Raw genomic sequence first — 15,965 nt, 5'->3', positions numbered from 1 at the left:
GGGTTGACTCTAGGTATCAGTAGGCCCCTGGGCAACAGAGCCTCACTAGGCAGTGAACTCGGCGGCGTTAAAAATTCTGAAACTAAAACAGTTTCTTGTTTCCAAAAAGATTCCCATTTTTATTATAGCAAACAGCCCCCACATGGCTATTTTATATACAGCCCCCCCTCACACCCTATGGATTAAATAGATGTAGCCCCCTAATCCCGAAAGGATTCCTTATGTACAGACCTATGTGGGCCACCCCAGCAGCTCTGGGCCCCAGCACTTGCCCAGGTATGCCCAGTGTTGGCACCGGCCCTGTCTGTGGGGGTCTCATCACTGAGACCCCCACGATCAGCAAGTTAGGCCCTATCGTTTGTATAGGGCCTAACTTGTTTCCTTGGTAAACCCTTTAATAGCCAAAAGGCACATACAGTGGCGTAGATTTGCTGTCCAAAAATTAGACAGACAGTCCTAAACTACACCAGATTTATCAAAGTATCAAATGCTGAATGACCAAAATCGCTAATTTTGCACCTGCTATTTGTTCCCCCCCTTAGTCCTATCCACCAAGCCACACCCCTTTGTCATACAAACTTTAAAATTTTCTAAAGGACTCGATAGATGCAACAACGGTGCAAATTACACCAGGATTTTATCATAAACCTACTGAAAATCAAGCCCCAGTTTCTTAAGTACAACATGAAAATTGATCTCTAAAGATGTCATTACACTGTTCCTATTATATATCTTTGATAATAATAGATATTGCCATTGTTCTCCACAGGGAACCATTGGATGGAGTATCCCTTTAAGATGATGTAACAAAGAAAGGATTTCCTTCTTGAAGCATCTTTATCCTCGTGAACATGGAAAATCAGAATTTCACCGAACTGAATACCTCAATTTTGCAAGACCCGGAGTGGAATGGCATGGAGTATCAAGTGGTCACCATTTTCCTGGTGGTTGTTATCTGTGGACTTGGGATTGTTGGCAACATCATGGTGGTCCTGGTGGTCCTTAGGACTAAGCATATGAGGACTCCAACCAATTGTTATCTGGTGAGCCTCGCCATAGCTGATCTAATGGTCCTGGTGGCAGCAGGACTTCCCAACATCACCGACAGCGTCTATGGCTCGTGGGTCTATGGATATATGGGATGTCTGTGCATCACTTACCTCCAGTATTTGGGTATTAATGCTTCATCTTGTTCTATCACTGCTTTCACGATTGAAAGATACCTCGCAATCTGTCATCCTATCAAAGCTCAGTTTTTATGTACTATTTCTAGAGCAAAGAAGATCATTGTATTTGTTTGGGTCTTCACGTCCCTTTACTGTATGATGTGGTTCTTTCTACTTGACCTCAACATAACAGTGTACAGAGATGCCACAGTGGTGAGCTGTGGCTATAAGGTCAACCGGAGTTACTACTCTCCCATCTACTTGATTGACTTTGGTGTATTTTACGCCGTACCAATGACACTAGCAACTGTGCTTTACGGACTTATTGCCAGAATACTTTTCCTAAACCCCATACCATCGGATCCAAAGGAAAACTCGAAGACCTGGAGAAATGACTCAACTCATCAGAACAAGGTTTACAACTCCAAGATGTCCAGTAGGTGTTCAAACAACACAATATCATCGAGAAGACAGGTAAATACCAATGCTTCCAATAAATCCTCTCATACAGATAGATGTGTCCTTTCTCATCTTTCATTCCAAAGACATCCAGATATGAGATGACCATGTTTTTAGGACAATATGAGATGAGATGACCATGTTTTTAGGACAATATGAGATGAGATGACCATGTTTTTAGGACAATATGAGATGAGATGACCATGTTTTAAGGACAACATGAGATGAGATGACCATGTTTTTAGGACAATATGAGATGAGATGACCATGTTTTAAGGACAACATGAGATGAGATGACCATGTTTTAGGACAACATGAGATGAGATGACCATGTTTTTAGGACAATATGAGATGAGATGACCATGTTTTAGGACAACATGAGATGAGATGACCATGTTTTTAGGACAATATGAGATGAGATGACCATGTTTTAAGGACAATATGAGATGAGATTACCATGTTTTAAGGACAACATGAGATGAGATGACCATGTTTTAGGACAACATGAGATGAGATGACCGTGTTTTAGGACAATATGAGATGAGATGACCATGTTTTAAGGACAATATGAGATGAGATTACCATGTTTTAAGGACAACATGAGATGAGATGACCATGTTTTAGGACAACATGAGATGAGATGACCATGTTTTAGGACAATATGAGATGAGATGACCATGTTTTAAGGACAATATGAGATGAGATTACCATGTTTTAAGGACAACATGAGATGAGATGACCATGTTTTAGGACAACATGAGATGAGATGACCATGTTTTTAGGACAATATGAGATGAGATGACCATGTTTTAAGGACAACATGAGATGAGATGACCATGTTTTTTAGGACAACATGAGATGAGATGACCATGTTTTTAGGACAACATGAGATGAGATGACCATGTTTTAAGGACAACATGAGATGAGATGACCATGTTTTAAGGACAACATGAGATGAGATGACCATGTTTTAAGGACAACATGAGATGAGATGACCGTGTTTTAGGACAATATGAGATGAGATGACCATGTTTTAAGGACAACATGAGATGAGATGACCGTGTTTTAGGACAACATGAGATGAGATGACCATGTTTTAGGACAACATGATTTTGTGATATTGGGTCACAAAGTGAAATGCTATATTCTATGATCTTGGGTTGTAAAGCTATATAAAGGCTCCATGACAAATTTTAGCCATTAACGAAATATAAGCTGAGTTAAGGTATTCGGGCACAATTGGAAAGGTGTCACCTCTCCTTCAGTGTAAATTTGGTTTCCTAAGAAGTTTTCTATGATTGTTCTGTAATGAAACTGATGGACTCCCTGACTGTGTGAATTTTTACTAAGGGCTAGACCCAGTGGTGTAACTAGGAGAAGCGGGGCCCCACAGCAGGCTTCTCCATGGGCCCCCCCTTCCCATTTAAAAAATATACATATTTGGATACTAACACAATTGTAAGTTACAATTACACTTTATACTGTCAAGCACACACATATAGAGAATATACACACAAATACAGTGCCATATACAAACATACAGCATCTATACACATACACATACAGTATATTCAGACACCATACACTGTATACACACACAGCAAATACACATCACAGATACTGCATCTATACATCACATATTTGTTATATACATAGTATGCTGTACAGGGTGCAGCATAATATGTATATAATCGTGCACATCCTCCACTCTTTAGTGTGACAAGTCAGATGATGGGGCCCCTTGACACTGCCAGCCCCATAGAGGCTGCTATGGCTGCTACCACTTTAGTTGCGCCCCTGTCTAGACCTAAGAGCATTGTTTAGGTGGTCTCCCAGTGTTTCCCCGTATTTCCCCTGACACAGATCGCTGGAGAGATGTTGATGCGCAGCTCCAAAGGGAAGGACAGTGATGGGGTCAGGAAACAAGCCAAGGTCATGACAGGCCGGTACATTCCTAGGTATAGGTCAGGGTAAAGTCAAGTAACAAAAGCAGAGATGAAACAAGTGATACAAAACAGCTGTGAGGAAGATCTTCTCTGGACTCTAGAAACTATCTAGGCTTATTTCTCAGGCAGGCTTTCATGGAATAAGGTGCCCTAAGTAACCAAAGGTGTGTGGTGAATGGACCCACAGAATAAATGTTAGCCCTTTAAAAAGTAGAGCAAGTCTGTCTCTATCACTAGGACCTGGCAGCCATCTGGTCTATGCGCTGAGAGAAGAAAGGAAGCATCTGATGAAAGGAGGTATACAACACATTCCATCTTCTCAAAGGTTCTAGTCCAAGCATCCTGATTACTATGTCTATGTAATGAGGGGTTGTCATTTTATTATACTTCCGGCTACAGATTCCTAAATTTGACAATTTGACAAGGGTTGCTATATAATAAATATCTTAGTGCTCTAGGATTCAGGAATCCTGAAGTTCTGGCTTTTGAGACCTTCCTACATACAGTATCTCAGGTGTACAGTGCCCATTTTAGGACTAAGTAAGAAGTCATAATCTAAAATCATAAAATTGTATATTTGATACCTGACACTGACACCTGACTTCTGATTCTGACACCTGACTCAGACTTCTGACTTCTGATTCTGACACCTGATTCTGACTTCTGACACTGACACCTGACTTTGATACCTGACACCTGAGTCCATTTTAGGAGATGGTCAGAAGTCAGAGGGGGGAAACTTTTGCAATATGAAAGTCGGCAGTCACAAGACCTGTTGCAGTCAATGAGTGGCCTCCGTAGACGTCAGTGACGTCAATTGTCCTACATCACTGGCCATTGACCATTGGTGTTTCCTCCTCAAGGTGACTGGGTCAATTATAGAGGCACATTGTAAATATTACTAAGAGAGTATCGACCATAATGGTGACCTCCCTCTGAGCATTTGTTACCTCATTTGCATAGTGATTAAAACTTAGGGGGGTATGTTGTATGACACCATATGATGTGAACCCCACCCTGGCACCCGCTGGTTCTTTCAGGAGGCCCAGTGGGGGTTAGGCATGTATATATCAGGTCCTGGCATAGACTATAGGTGGTATACCTATAGTGCGGGGCAGGAACACCCCATGCCAGCCCATACCGCCACTGGGCACACCCCCTTCATGACCCTCCACGCCTACTTGCCATGGAGTTGGCATAAGGGGCGAAATAGGCACAACTGCACCTTATTCAGGGCTTGTGCACCAGCGACACTCACACCCTGATAAATTCCCCTTTTAGTTTTTTGGGTAATGATACTGTGGTAACCATTTTCATGTTATGGCTCTTCTCCTATGGAAGGATATAGTCTGTAACAGAAGATGAAGCAAAATTAATAAACATCCTCATCTAATTGACCCTTATACTCCTGGTTTCATGCTGTTTGGGTGCCATGGAAATAATGAAGTGCACTTGAGTCATTACTGGTCCCCCCCCCCCCACCCCTTCCTTGTCAACATCAAGGGCCCCGTGCTGCGTTATGTCCCATTTACTGTCCAGGTTATGTCTAGTACTGCAGATCAGCAACATAGACCCATAGGGTACAGCTGCAGTACCACACACAACCTGTGGACAGGGGAGGCGCTGTTTATGGAAGAAAGTCTTTGACCTTGGACAAGCCCAGAATTTTTTTCAAAATATTACTAATTATATAAAATAAAGATGGGTCATGTACAGCACATGGTGATTTGCCATATTTACAGGCATAATGGATCTATAATGCCAGAAAAGACAGCACTTATCAGCCACCAATCAACAGAGACCACTTAAGCACTGGCTCTGCATCACCATGTGGACAATGGTGGCGCTGTTTCTTAAAAAAAAAACAATTCCATCCTCCTACCTCTTAGGAAAGGCGAATAATGGTTCAAAGGTGACGCACAACAATGAATTTGTTGGTTCTAGCATTGAACCTGACACTATCCATCTTTTCCGGGTCCTCTGGAATGGGACACCTTGGTGTCAGCCGGATCACATCCTCATGTTGAGTTTTCAGGATGGTGTTGAATGTAAACTCAATTAATTCAGTGTTGAACAAAGGCGATGTCACTGTGTATATGACTGACCCACAATCCTTAGAGGCATGATCATATGTAGCATCCAGCACCTCTATGGGTGATGGATACAAAACTGCAAGTATTGTGAATACAAAAATCTTCATTTTACAGTTTATTTTTTTATTAAATGAGGGTTGGATATAGAATTTTGAGGAAGAACAGCTGATAAAGACCTGGTCTATCTAGTCTGTCCCTGTATTTTATCATTTCATTTTTTTGCATGCTGGTGAAATGCATTAAAGGGAACCTGTCAGCAGGTTTGACCATACAAAACTGCAGGCAGTGTTAGGCATACAGTTTACTGGAGATCTGTGTAATCATACCTTTGTGTGTGTTGTTAGTAGAAGCTTAACTGTGAAAATGAATTTATATTCCAGGATTGTCGCTGTACTGGGAGCAGTAGGAGAGTTTCCTCACACTGCTGTGCTCTTTGATCTTTGCATTCAAACTGTTCTCCAGACCCTGATATTGCTCTTACTCCTTACTCAGAAAATGGGGAAGGAGCTCTGCTGTGAGATCTCGGACACTAGAGCACCAAACTGCTCCAAGTCCAGCTATATTCCTGGAATATAAATAGCCTTTTCACAGTCCTGCTTCTGCTACTACTAACAATACACACAAATCTCAGTGGACAATTCCTAACACTGTCTGTAGATTTGTATGGTCAAAACTCCCTAAATGTATGTTGGCTAGCTCCGCCCAGCCATTCTGGGTTTACATTCAATATTTTTTAGAACGGTGAGGAAGAGTCACTTCTATTTATTAGACTACACAGTCTTCAATTGCGATAGATTTGTGATACATGTATCTCTATTCAAGTGCCACTCCTCTTTCTTGCTAAGCCACACCTCTATTTTCTAAAGCCCACCCACTTGTTGAGCTAATTACACCATGCATTTGGCTTGACTTTCCCTGCTTTTGTCTTGTTAACAGAACATGGATCCTCCCTACAGGGCTGTGGGGAAAAGGGCAAAGAGTAGCAGTTACCATTATAGCTAGAAGCATGTAAGATGCTCCTGTAGCTGTCATTCAGCTTTCTCAATTACAGTCTGCTGGAGGTAGACTGTACTAGAGATGCAGTATATTAACAATGTACTACTATGCAGTTTTGTTAACCATTAACCCCACGTTTTTAAATGGAATTCCTTGAGAGCCACACAACATGCCCCCAGTAGATAGGTAGTCACAGCATATGCCCCCCAGTAGGTCCACACAGCACATGTCCCCCAATGGATAGGTAGCCACAGCACATCCCTCCAGTAGATAGGTAGCCACAGCACATCCCTCCAGTAGAGAGGTAGCCACAACACATGCCCCCAGCATAAAAAAATAAAAACTGCATACTCACCTACCTGTGCTCCCTGCAACCAGCTCCTCATCGCTCCCACATTCTTCTCTATTACTTAGGCACCACCGTCGTTGCTTAGGCAATGGTACCTGTGTCACAGAGAAGATTGGACGCCTTATGCCGCTATCCATTTCTCTCTTTCATCCAGTTGGTGTCGTAAGTAATGAAGGCGGCAGCAATGGATCCTGGGTCACATAGTAATCAGCGCTCTTTGGGGCTCATTTACTTTCCCGGTCCATTTACGATCCCGTGGCGCATTCTCCGACGCTGATTCGGATTCTGCCGGGATTCACTAAGGTCGTGTGCCCGATATCCAGCAGGTGTCGCTGTTGCGCCGAGGTCCGCCGGAGTTCACCTGCTTCTTCCCGGTGCATGTGAGTGCTATTCTTGCGACACAATTTTTTTTTTTAATTTCCGCCTTTTTTTCCGATTCTGTCGGGTTTTCCGCTGGCCAAGCCCCCCCCCCCATTTCTGTCGCATGAAAGCCGGCGCCGATGCACCACAATCCGATCGTGTGCGCCAAAATCCTTGGGCAATTTGGCGCAAATCGGAAATATTCGGTAAACCCGACGAAAATGCGCGATATGGACCCTTAGTAAATGAGCCCCAGTGTGTCTTAGATGTCACAGCAGCGGTCGCTATTTATTAAAGATCTGTCTGTGCGTCAGATGCAGCCATCAAAAGAGCCATAGGACCCCTACCCCTGCCCAAGGGGGGCTGAAACTATTGTAAAAAAATGAAAAGAAGTTTTGAAAAACTTTAAAAAAAAAAGGTAAAAATTTAAAACACCCCCCTTTTCCTAGGATGCATAAAAATTTATCCAATATTGCAAAATATTTATAAAATATATAAACAAATAAAACTATAAACATGTAAGGTGTCCCCGCATCCAAAATGTCCAATCTATCAAAATATAAAAAACGGCTATCCTGTGAATGCCGTAACGGAAAAAAAACCTCCAAATGTCCCAATACACACTTTTTCTTCATTTTGCGTGCTCACAGGTCGTATATGGTACTGCAGCTTTGTCCCATTCACTAAAATAGAGTTATCAGACACAAGTTATAATAATAATAATTCCTTTATTTATGTAGCACTCACAAATTACGCAGAACTTGTCAGATCAGTCCCTGTCCCCAATGGGGCTCACAATCTAATCAACCTACCAGTATGTTTTGAAATGTGGGAGGAAACCGAAGGACCTCCGGGCAAACACGGAGAGAAAATACGACTTTGTTGACCTGGATGGGACTTGAACTCTGGACCTCAGCACTGCAAGGCTGTAGGGCTAACCACTGAGCCACTGTGCTCAGTGCTCAAGTTATGGACAACCCCTTAAACCAATGTGTGCAACCCCTTTTACCCAATGGGGCAGATTGACTTGCCCGGTCCATTCGTGATCCAGCGGTGCGTTCTCTACGCTGGATTTGGGTCCGGCCGGGATTAAGACAGTTCCTCCGACGTCCACCAGGTGGCGCTGCTGAGCCGAAGTTCCCTGGAACTCACTGGAATACACCAAGCCAGGCTGAGTGAAGGTAAGTGCAAGTTCCGCGACACATTTTTTGTAAAAAAATGCGGCGGTTTTTCCGAATCCGTCGGGTTTTCGTTCGTCCACGCCCCCCGATTTCCATCGCGTGCATGCCAGCGCCGATGCGCCACAATACGATCGCGTGCGCCAAAATCCCGGGGAAATTGGCGCAAATCGGAAATATTCAGGTAACACGTCGGGAAAACGTGAATCGGGCCCTTAGAAAATGACCCCCAATGTCTCTTCATTGGTTTCAAAAACCAAAAGAGTTGTACTTGTATGTAGTTTTACATGTATGACATAAGAGCCGACGCAGCCTGAAATTACAAAGCTATTCACTCCTCTTTCAAGCTTTTCAGCCCTCATCAGCGCAAGATATGGGAACTATAGAAACCAGTCATTCTGCGCCGCGCTTTTTACATCCATTCATCCCACAAGGCGCTAATCTTACAAGCCGCACTTTGTACTACATACACATTACACACAACGAAATTATACATTTGCCATTATATTGTAAGGAAAATGGAGATTCCAAGAAAAAAAAAAACCACGAAAAATCTATAACTCCCGATTCATAAAACAGCACATTGGGCTCATTCAGCTTTTGAACGTTAAGTATTTATTAGAGAAACACAAGGATGTTTTTTTTTCCAGTTTCTTCTACGGCAAACAAAAATTTAATTTGCCATTTCCATAGTAACCCCTTTCGGAAAAACCTGCAGCATTAGCGAGACGAAGAAGCCACAGAGTGGAGTGGAGGCCGCTAAGTGCTAATATGAAAGAGAACATAATTATAGCTAAAAAAAATAGATATATGTGTACGAAGGTAATTTACATATTGCGGAACAAGCGTCTGTTTTGCTGTAAATGCTATGAAACAAATTCATTATTATAACCCAGAAGAAGATGGCGCTAAAAGAAGGGAATCATACTGCCCAGAGAGAGGTCCCTTAGGCCTCTTCCACACTAGCGTTGCATTTCACGTCAGGGTGCAATGCGTGAAAAACTGACGTTTTTGGCTGCATTTTTGTTCCATTTTTCCTTGGAGTAATTAGCGTTTTTGCGTTTTTCACGCGCGTGTTGTTAGCGTTTTTTTGCGTTTTCGGCGCGTTTTTCACGCGCGAGTCAATGGGAGACTTGAGCATTTTTCAAAGGGACCATGGTTTGGGATTAAAATGTGTTATTTAATTGAAAAATAATGTCTTCTGATAAGTTGCAAACATCTGCAATCTATTCTTCACTGTTCCCCGTGTATATTATCTCCCGACAAGTTAGCAGATGTGAAGAACAGTGAAGAATAGAATAAAAACAGTGAACACAGTGAACACAGGATCATTTAAGAGAAAAACACAGTGCAGAACACAGTGCAGAATAGATTACAGATGTTCGGCACATCTGCTTACTTGTCGGGAGATACGCGCGGAACGGTGCGCCCAAAATAGCATGTGAAGAACAATATATATGTGTGTGAAGAACACATTGCAGATGTTTAAATACATCTGCAATGTGTTCTTCACACATATATATTGTTCTTCACATGCTATTTTGGGCGCACCGTTCCGCGCGTATCTCCCGACAAGTAAGCAGATGTGCCGAACATCTGTAATCTATTCTGCACTGTGTTCTGCACTGTGTTTTTCTCTTAAATGATCCTGTGTTCACTGTTTTTATTCTATTCTTCACTGTTCTTCATTGTGTTTTTTTAATTAAATGATCGTTCTCGAGCAGGGGAAATACTGTTATACTGGTCACCTAGCAACCCTTACGTTTAAAACGCATTGCACTCGCATTGCACTTGCAATGATTGCGAGTGCAATGCGTTCTTGATGCATCTCCATAGACTTGAATGGGGCGGGAAAAACGCACGTGACTCCCAAAAGTAGAGCATGCTGCGATTTTGACGCGCGTGAAAACGAACGCAAGCACGCGCGTGAAAACCAACGCTAGTGAAGAAAGACCCATTGAATACAATGGGACAGAGTGCAATGCAAGTTCTGCGCGTCAAATGCACGCGCAGAACTCGCGCGTGAAAAACGCCAGTGTGGAAGGGGCCTAAGGGTCCGAATTGCGCTTTTCCACCAAGTTTTCCCGAATTTTTAAGATTCTCTCCGATTTTTCCAGCTTTCACGCGACAGAAATCGGGGGGCGTGGCTGTGGGAAAACCCGACGGATTCGGAAAAACCGCTGAATTGAAAAAAAAAATTGTGTCACAAAAATAGCATTCACATACATCGAGACGTAGGAAGTGAACTCCAGCAGACTTCAGCGCAGCAGCGACACCTAGTGGACATCGGGCGCACGACCTTAGTGAATCCCGGAAGAACCCGAATCAGCGTCACAGAACGCGCCGCTGGACTGCGACTGGACCGGGTAAGTAAATCTGCCCCTATGTCTTTAGCTGCCCATATCTCTTGTCCTACAGTACAGAAAATGTTTCACAGCGGAGATTCAAGAAAGAGGACAGCAATCCACACTAGTCCCTCCAGGGGTTTGGTGCCCGCAGCCAGTAGTCCAGGTCACAGCTGAGATTCTCATCTTTAAAATGATACCAGAAGCCAGGTTCTAGGTGCATGGACCATGAATAAGGCATAACTCCAAAAGCATAGGATATGTATCTTGTGCACTGTGCCTATGGTCCTGGTTTTAGAAATGAAGGACCGACCTTTTTGAGTGCAGGATTACATGACTCTTCAATGTGCTAGGTGCTATAGAGCCCAATATGACTGGCCCCCAGGTTGTAAAGAATATACAAGACAGGCTAAATTTACACTGCCGTGAGCCCGCCGCACCGTAGCACGGTTGGGCTCGCGGCAGCGCGGGGAGAGGAGGAGGAGGTGAGCGCAGCTCACCCCTGCCCCTCTCCATAGCGATATATGGCCGCGGCACCGTACCGCTCCCGTAGGGCGCCGAAAGCCCATAGAAGTGTACGTCGGCCGTATATACGTCCCCCATACTGTAGTGTGAATGCAGCCACAGATTGGAAAAAAACGCAAAATGTGCAGCAAATAATTGTTATTGTTTGTGTACTGAAAAGCTCTAAGATTTTCCAATATCATTTCTGTATAAGTTCCTTGTGGTTTTCTAAACCAACAGGAAAATTCATTGTTTACTTCCTGTGGATAGAAACCCTGATTATGCCTGATTATGTGATGTCACACAGGTGCACTGCCCTTTATATGCCTGGTCATGTGATGTCACACAGGTGCACTGCCCTTTATATGCCTGGTCATGTGATGTCACACAAGTGCACGGCTCGTTATATCCCTGGTCATATGATGTCACACAGGTGCACGGCTCGTTATATCCATGGTCATGTGATGTCACGCAGGGGCATGGCTTGTTACATCCCTGATCATGTGGTGTCACACCAGTGCGAAGTTCTTTATATCCCTGGTCATATGATGTCACACAGGCGCATGGTTTGTTATATTTCTGGTCATGTGATGTCACCCAAGTGCACAGCTCATTACATCCCTTGTCATGTGATGTCACACAGGTGCACAACTTGTTATATTCCTGGTCATTTGATGTCACACAGGCGCATAGCTTGTTATATTTCTGGTCATGTGATGTCACAAAGGTGCACAGCTCTTTTTATCCCTGATCATGTGATGTACCACAGAAGCATTGCTTATTATATCACAGAGAGTAATCAGAACTAATGTAACGAGGGCATGACATCACATGACGAGGGATATAACAAGCTGTGCACCTGTGGGACATCACATGACAAGGGATGTAATGAGCTGTGCACCTGGGTGACATCACATGACAAAGGATGTAACGAGCCGTGCTCCTGTGTGACATCACATGACCTGGGATATAACAAGCCGTGCACCTGTGTGACATCACATGGCCAGGGATCAATGTTTACCCACAATGAAACATTAATAACAAGTATAAGAAGATTACCACAGTCCCGGTGCCTGGATCTATGAGTAAGTGTCCCGGATTTATCATGATGGATTGTGATGGTAGATTTCCGTTAGTGCTATAGTACAGATGGTCAGGTGCAGGAGTGTATTTTGTCTCTATAGTTTATTTGATACATTTTTATTTGTCCTTTTTTATTAAAGTCCCAATTGTTTCTGGACAACTCTGACACATCTACTAAATAGTTTTATGAAAACCCTTTTACTTATTTTTGGAATCCCGTGGATCATATATCAATATATTGCCCAGCGTTACGTCCCCGGCAGTGTAGTCAGCGCGTGATGTGACAATTTTCACGTCCCGTCATCACAGACACAGCGAGTGAGCATTAGCCCAGTTATACCAGTCTATACAGTATATATGAAACGTGACCTTTACAGAACCAATCATTTTACCCCGTTACATAAATGTTTTCTTATTTTAATTATTTTTCTTCTTACATTGTATATGGTCATACCTCTTCTATGTCACGCCGCGTCGGATTCATTAGTTGTAGCTTATACATCACGACACCTTTGTACTGGCAGAGTTAATTCTTACTGTATACATTACACCTCGGGAAAAGAATTTGTATATACTCTAAAAGCTTCTTTGAGATTTCATGAATGATGTCCTCACTAACATTTACTGTAATGGTCACCAAATAGAATTACCAGGAAAAATTCTGAAATTCCATCGCTAGTTTTTTTTATTATATTTGTACCGTGGGGTCACACGCAGACCATTTGGATTTGTTACCGATTTCTTCATGTAACTTTTAACCAATGGTTCTTTATACTGTATGTTTATGACGCATCTAAAATTTACCTGTATTGAATGTATTGGGTCACTTTACTGGATTTGGTTTGTCAACTAACCAAGTGTCCCCATTGGTTTTTACTCTTGTAAAGGTATCTGGACTTTTCTACGACAAGGACGCAATGTCGCTACCTCTTGGGGTAGTGCTCACCCAGGGGGTCACTGTCTTCACTGTCTTCCAAAGCATTATACCAAAGGTAGCTAACAAACAAACCAAAGCCAGTGCAGGCAGAGCTTGATGTTATTGAATATCCAGGCGATAGGTTAGGGCAGGCAGAACCGATAGAGAACTCCGTACCCAGGTCAACGAGGGTCATAACTAAGGTGGGCAGAAAGACAGGAGAACACTTCAACAGGAACTAGCAGGTTAGGAACCTTTTATCTTCTTGTCCTGATCTCGCCCCTGCAGAAATCTTTCTTCCTGTTTAGCTTTTGATTTTCCTTTCCTAATCCCGCCCCTGCAGAAATATTTCTTCCTGTTTAGTTTTTGATCTTCCTTTCCTAATCCCGCCCCTGCAGAAATCTTTCTTCCTGTTTAGCTTTTGATCTTCCTGTCCTGATCCCGCCCTTGCAGAAATCTTTCTTCCAGTTTATCTTTTGAGCTTCCCGTCCAGATCCCGCCCCTGCAGAAATCTTTTTTCCTGTTTAGCTTTTGATTTTCATGTCCTGATCCCACCCCTGCAGAAATCTTTTTTCCTGTTTAGCTTTTGATCTTCCTGTCCTGATCCCGCCCCTGCAGAAATCTTTCTTCCAGTTTATCTTTTGAGCTTCCCGTCCAGATCCCGCCACTGCAGAAATCTTTTTTCCTGTTTAGCTTTTGATTTTCATGTCCTGATCCTCCCCCTGCAGAAATCTTTCTTCCTGTTTAGCCTTAGATCATCCTTTCCTGACCCCGCCCCTGCTTAATTCTTTCTTCCTGTTTAGCTGTTGACCTTTCTGTCCTGATCCCGCCCCTGCAGAATTCTTTATCCTGTTAAACCTGTCAATTTCCTGTCCTGATCCCACCTCTGCGCCTGCAGTAATCTTTCTTCCTGTTTAGCTTTTAGCTTGTGAATATTTTGAACTCCAGTTTTGGACACATCACTATTTTAGCTATTAATATTATAGTTACAGTGTTCCTCCACCCAGAAAACAAATTTTGACTATACATTAGGCATAGATGGTCAACATTACCGGCGTCCTCTGTGAGTCTCTGTTGCTTTAGTCTCTCCAAAAATTGCTGCTGGCTCCTTCATGGGAGTCTTTTGCAGATTGTAGACACGCCCCCTCTGCGGTCAAAGTCTTTGACCTAAAGACAGCTTCCTTGGAATCCTAACAGTGAAAAGGGCCTGAGAGAAGTAGAATGGAGCGTGCAATGTATGCTAACAAGACTTGCTTAAGGTATACAATAGTTTAAATTGTATGTGCCGCTTATTCAATACGTTTGAGGGCATTCCCTGAATTTTTTCCATGTATGTACAATAGTCTTCCCAGATGATATTTTTGGGTTCATTTATGCTTTTAGGTTTACAAGTTGTAATTTTACAACATTGCGGAAATATATTGCTGGATTTTTCCAATGTTTCTATTATGAAAGTTTACAAAAAAAGAAACTTTTCCCTCTTTTGGAATGTCGTAAAAGTATGAGGCTGTGATGTATGATTCTTATAACCGCTATACTGTATACTAAAAATACACTGTATGATTTCTGCTACTTTACTTTACTACCCTGTCTGGCGTCATGTCTGCGCCCAGGGTCCTCCCAGGGTCTGTATATGTCAGTCAGTACATTTTGGTTACATCCAGGTGGAATTTACTACTACTATAAATTGCAATGCATTAGCCACCGGTGACTCTGCGGGCAGCTAACCCTCTGTACATGTGTGTCCATGGGAATGTTCTCTCGATTACAGATATTTATAGGATATCCACAGAGGTAACTATAGGTTCAGGTCCTCACGAACCCTTCTATGGAGAACCACTTATGTTACATACACTACTACTCAAAAGTTTTCAAATAGTAAGTCCATATGTGTTTGTGTTAGACCTTGATAAAGACACTGTCGTGTCGAAACGCGTCGGTCTGTGACACCATCTGTGATGTCCTTTATGGAAGATTTTAATCATTGATAAATAAAAGGAAGTTATTTTACCTCTTCACCATTTCGTGCTGGACTCATGGCTATATGCTTCTGTTTGCTGTTTCTACGGTCACGTTCCTGACCGGTCCGTGCACATAAGGAGAAGAGGGGTCGTCCACATTTGTGGTGTGAGCCGGGACTGGAGGTACTCGTTACCGACTGTATATTTTTTCTTTGTCAAAAGTTTTGGGTCACTTCAAAATTTCCTTTTTGAAAGAAAAGCATATTTTCTTTCAATGAATCTAATAAATCATAAATACTCTCTATACATTGTTAATGCGGTAAATGACGATCTACATATTTGTATATAGGCCCATTTCCAACAACCACCACTCCAGTTATTTAATGGTGCATTGTGTTTGCTAACTGTGTAAGAAGGCTAATGGATGTTTAGAAAATCTTCGAAAAACCCTTGTTCAAGCATGAGCTAAAAACAGTTTGGCTGATCAGAGAAGCTATACAACTGACCTGTCTTTGAGCTGGTTGAGTATCTGGAGCATCACAATTGTTTGTTCTATGAAACTCTCACAATGGCCAGAAAAAAAGAACTTTCATGTGAAACTCAGCAGTT

General features: G+C 42.7%; 1 protein-coding gene across 1 annotated transcript in view; it reads left to right on the top strand.

Moving 5' to 3' along the window:
* The window catches only part of TRHR (thyrotropin releasing hormone receptor), a 34,188-nt gene that overhangs the window by 8,105 nt on the left and 10,118 nt on the right, over nucleotides 1-15,965 (top strand). The window contains exon 2 of the mRNA XM_072151324.1: nucleotides 770-1,640. Coding sequence (XP_072007425.1) covers nucleotides 852-1,640 — 789 coding nt within the window. The 5' untranslated portion in view covers nucleotides 770-851. The remainder of the gene's footprint in view (nucleotides 1-769; nucleotides 1,641-15,965) is intronic.

The sequence above is a fragment of the Engystomops pustulosus genome, chromosome 5 (genome assembly GCF_040894005.1).
Source record: "Engystomops pustulosus chromosome 5, aEngPut4.maternal, whole genome shotgun sequence".
Lineage (NCBI taxonomy): Eukaryota > Metazoa > Chordata > Amphibia > Anura > Leptodactylidae > Engystomops > Engystomops pustulosus.
This window is presented reverse-complemented; position numbering and strand designations above follow the sequence as displayed.